General features: G+C 41.7%; 1 protein-coding gene across 3 annotated transcripts in view; it reads left to right on the top strand.

Annotated features, from left to right (window-relative positions):
- The window catches only part of KIAA1109 (KIAA1109 ortholog), a 299,447-nt gene that overhangs the window by 192,408 nt on the left and 103,195 nt on the right, over nt 1-3,844 (top strand). For all 3 annotated transcript variants that reach the window (XM_019522065.1, XM_019522064.1, XM_019522063.1), the window contains exons 50-51: nt 628-834; nt 1,013-1,251. In XM_019522065.1, coding sequence (XP_019377610.1) covers nt 628-834; nt 1,013-1,251 — 446 coding nt within the window. The remainder of the gene's footprint in view (nt 1-627; nt 835-1,012; nt 1,252-3,844) is intronic.

Genomic DNA, 3,844 nt, shown 5'->3' with positions numbered 1-3,844 from the left:
AAAAAAATTAGAAAATTAATATTAATCTGCCCTGGGCTGCCTGTCATGCAGCCCTCAATGGCTTTCTGAAACTCAGTAAGCGGCCCTCTGCCCAAAATAATTGCTGCCCCGAACTAATTCATTGTGGATATTCTTTCATTAGCTATAAGCAAGCAACTTAATTGCTGCGTCTTCAGTATTAATATAGACACTTCCAATGAGATTTTGGCTTTGAAAATCAGGTACTGTTAAGGGTTTGTTGTTATAAAAGATTATTTTAGATTTTTTTCAGAAAAGAGGTGGTTAAAATAGGTAACTAGACTGTGTGAGAAAAAGTGTGTATGATGTATGTACCAAGTAATATCTATTGTATATAACCCTAAATAATCTTAATTTGCATTCTTGTAATAGTTGAATTAGATATTTTGCTATGCATGCCTTATTATTTTGTTAAGCATATAGCTGTAGCTTATGTAGCATGTACTGCATTTGTGTGCATTGAATTAAAATAGGTAGTTTATAGTTTAAAAAATTGCTAATTCTTCTTGCTTTGTAACTCATTTAATGTTTAAAATGTTTAAATATGTGTGGATTTTTAAATGTTTTCATAAAAAATATCCAAACAAATCGTATTTTCTTTTCTGTTAGAACTGTAGTGAAATGCAGTATTGCCAAATCACAGGCTCTTTACAGTGCTCAAAGAGGGTTGAAAACAAATAATGCTGCAGTGTTCAAAGTGGGAGCTATCAGCATTAATATTCCCCAGCACCCTGCCACGCTGCACAGCATGATGGTACGCAGTTCTCACCAGCTTTCCAAACAGATTTCAGACCTCATCAGGCAACCATCAACAGCGTAAGTGTTGTTTTACTTCCCATCCATTGTAAACCTCATTGGGATGGGCCCATTCTATTTGCCAGCCTTCTGGGGACTTAGAGGACTCAGTGCAGGAAAAATTACAATGAATAAATATTGTACACTGAATAGGTAAGGATATCTAATGGTCCTTTCTGATATTTCTTCTTGTAAATAGCCCACAATCTGCAAAAGAAGATATTGCAACTCCATTGCCCTCTGAAAAGACCCCAACAAGCATTAATCAGACTCCTGTTGAAACTAATGAATTTCCACAGCTACCAGAAGGCTTGGAAAAGAAGCCTATAGTTCTTAAATTCAGTGCCATGATAGATGGTATTGCTATTGGAGCAGCCCTCTTGCCATCTCTAAAGGCAGAATATAAGATGGGAAGAATGAGAAGTCATGGAATGACAGGTAATGGCATTTAATTAAATTTCAAACTGTTTATTCTGTGTTAAAATTTCCATAGTAGGGTAACATGAGAGAATTTGTGTTGATTATTCTTCATGTTGTCAGTCTCACAGATGCAGCACTGTACCTAGACTCCTGGCAGCCCCGGGCGAACTTTTGGTGTTGGGCTCCCTTTCACCAGAGATGATGATGACAATAATCATTATTTTCACCATTTTCAGGCCCCATTTCTGTCCAGGCCCCAGGCAGCTGCCTGGTTCACCCATGCCTGTGCCTGGTCCTGCACAGATGTGACTTAAATAAAATGAAATAGGGAGTTAGTTCTGCCAGCCTTTATCGTTAATAATCACAAATGTGTGTTGATCGTGACTATGAATACAAAGGTCTGGAATCTTTGGCTTACCAGCGGAATTAAGTCTATAACCAGATAATTTCTCAGGACAGCCCTTTCTGGCATCAGAGAGAGGGGGGAAAAAAGCCCCCAACATACTTGTTTTTTTGCATTTTCAGTGCTTAAATCCTGAGCATCACAGCCCCAAATCTTTAAAGCTGTTTAAAACTTAGTTGCTTTCAGAGCCTGGGTTACCCCAGAGTCCGCAGCTCAGAATAGTCTATTGGCTGTTATATACTAATGCTTCAAACTTGCCTATACATCTAACTCCTCTTGTTGACATGTCTTGATGCCTAATTCTTAGGGGGAGATGGGAGTGTCTCTTAAATTTTTCAACCTATTTTGGAAGAACCATCTGTGAACAATATTTACCCTTGCTGAAAAAGGATTTTTGACATCTTTGTTCCTAGGATGTTCTGTCCAAATTGCAGTCCTCTGTAATAAAATAAAAACAAAGAAACAACTCGTGCTAATTAAGTAGCAATTCATTTTACAAGCCAACCACAAGTCTTGAAAGCATCCAGACCAAGAGATTCTAAAAATCATCAGTGTTCACATAAGCCAATTATAGAGGTCACAAAATCCTCACGCCATTTGTGAAACTTTTCTAGACTTACTGTTCTCCACATAATCAATGACGAAGTTCATTAGTGCTCGCAGTTTTGTGCAATTACAGCAGCCCCAGATAAGCCAAGCAGATCCGGAGCAAACCATAGAGTTCTATAAATCTTCAAATGTAATCTGCAAGCCAAAACAAATTAAAGAGTTTTTTTTTCTATAAATAGCCATTAAAGAGAATGGATGCAGTTGTGATGAGGGAATAAGCAGGAAAGAGGTCCTTTTTATGCCTTTTTTTCCCTCCTAATATCAACTGCATGGGCCGAGCCAGCCAACCCAAGAGCCTGGTGAGAGCTACCATGACTGCCAAGCACACATCCTCATTTCATACAAAAAACTAGAACTCTTGGTTCCAAAGTGCTATGTTTTATTAGACCAACTGGAAAATGGCAAGAAAATTGTCCTTTTCTGCAAGCTTTTGGGATCAAAGTCCTTTCATCAGGCTCTGGGAAAAGTGTAGATGGCACAAGATGGTAAAAAAAGTCCCCATAGGTAGGAAATAAACTTCATTTTTGCACAGAGGGAGCTGAAGATGGAAGGCTGTCCCTCTGGGTCTATGAGAATGTCTTTGTGAGCTGTGTTGAGTAGCTCTTTGATGTGTTGATCAGGTAGAATTCCTTCCCTGGAGGTGTCAGATGGCAGGCAGGGAGTTAAAAAAAACCTTCCTTGTTGTTCTGCAATGAAGTTTAAAATCCCCAAATCCTAAAATCCTCATTTCAGGAGTTTTGATCCCATTACCTTAGTGTTGTAAGAGTATATCCTAGATTTCATAGAATCAATGAGTCGGAGGGGACCTAGACAGATCATCGAGTCCGACCCCCTGCCATGGGCAGGAAGGAGTACTGGGGGTGGGAGGGGTTATAAGATCCCAGCCAGGTGTCTATCCAGTCTCCTCTAAGATTTCCAGGGAAGGTGAGAGCACCGCCTCTCTGGGAAGCCTGTTCCAGGCTCTGGCCCCCCTTACCGTGAAGTAGTTCTTCCTAATATCTAGCCTAAAACTGTCCTCCCTCAGCTTGTGGCCATTGTTCCTGGTGACTCCAAGGGGGGCCCTGGTGAACAGATTTTCCCTGAGTCCCTGCTGCTGGCCCCTGATAAGGTTGTAGGCAGCCACATCTCACACCCTCTCATCTCCTCTTGCGGAGACTGAAGAGATTCAGGTCCCTCAGCCTTTTCTCATAGGGCTGGCCACGGAGGCCCTCAGCCATACGAGTGGCCCTCCTCTGGACCCTCTCCAGGTTCTCCATGTCCCTCTTGAAGTGCAGCGCCCAGAACTGGACACAGTACTCCAGCTGCGGCCTGACCAGCACTGCATAGAGGGGGGTGGAGCAAGACCTCTCTGCACCTGTTAGTGATGGCTCTGTTGATACATGACAGGGTGTGTTTGGCTCTGCCTACTGCTTCGTCGCATTGGCGACTCATGTTCATCCATTTGTTTGTTCCCTTTCATGTTATTCCCACAGTATTACAGTGGCTGGTAATATTAGTGAACATCCACATAACCAGAGTCATCAGCTATTGCCAATGTGAGTAATGTGTTCTTGAGATACAATTAGAGGCAGGTCCTGTCAGACCAACCTGGTGGCCTTC

This window comes from Gavialis gangeticus, unplaced genomic scaffold, assembly GCF_001723915.1.
Source record: "Gavialis gangeticus isolate Ggan-Ray unplaced genomic scaffold, GavGan_comp1, whole genome shotgun sequence".
NCBI classification, from domain to species: domain Eukaryota; kingdom Metazoa; phylum Chordata; order Crocodylia; family Gavialidae; genus Gavialis; species Gavialis gangeticus.
The sequence above is the reverse complement of the archived record's forward strand: the minus strand, read 5'-3'. Positions and strand labels throughout refer to the sequence as shown.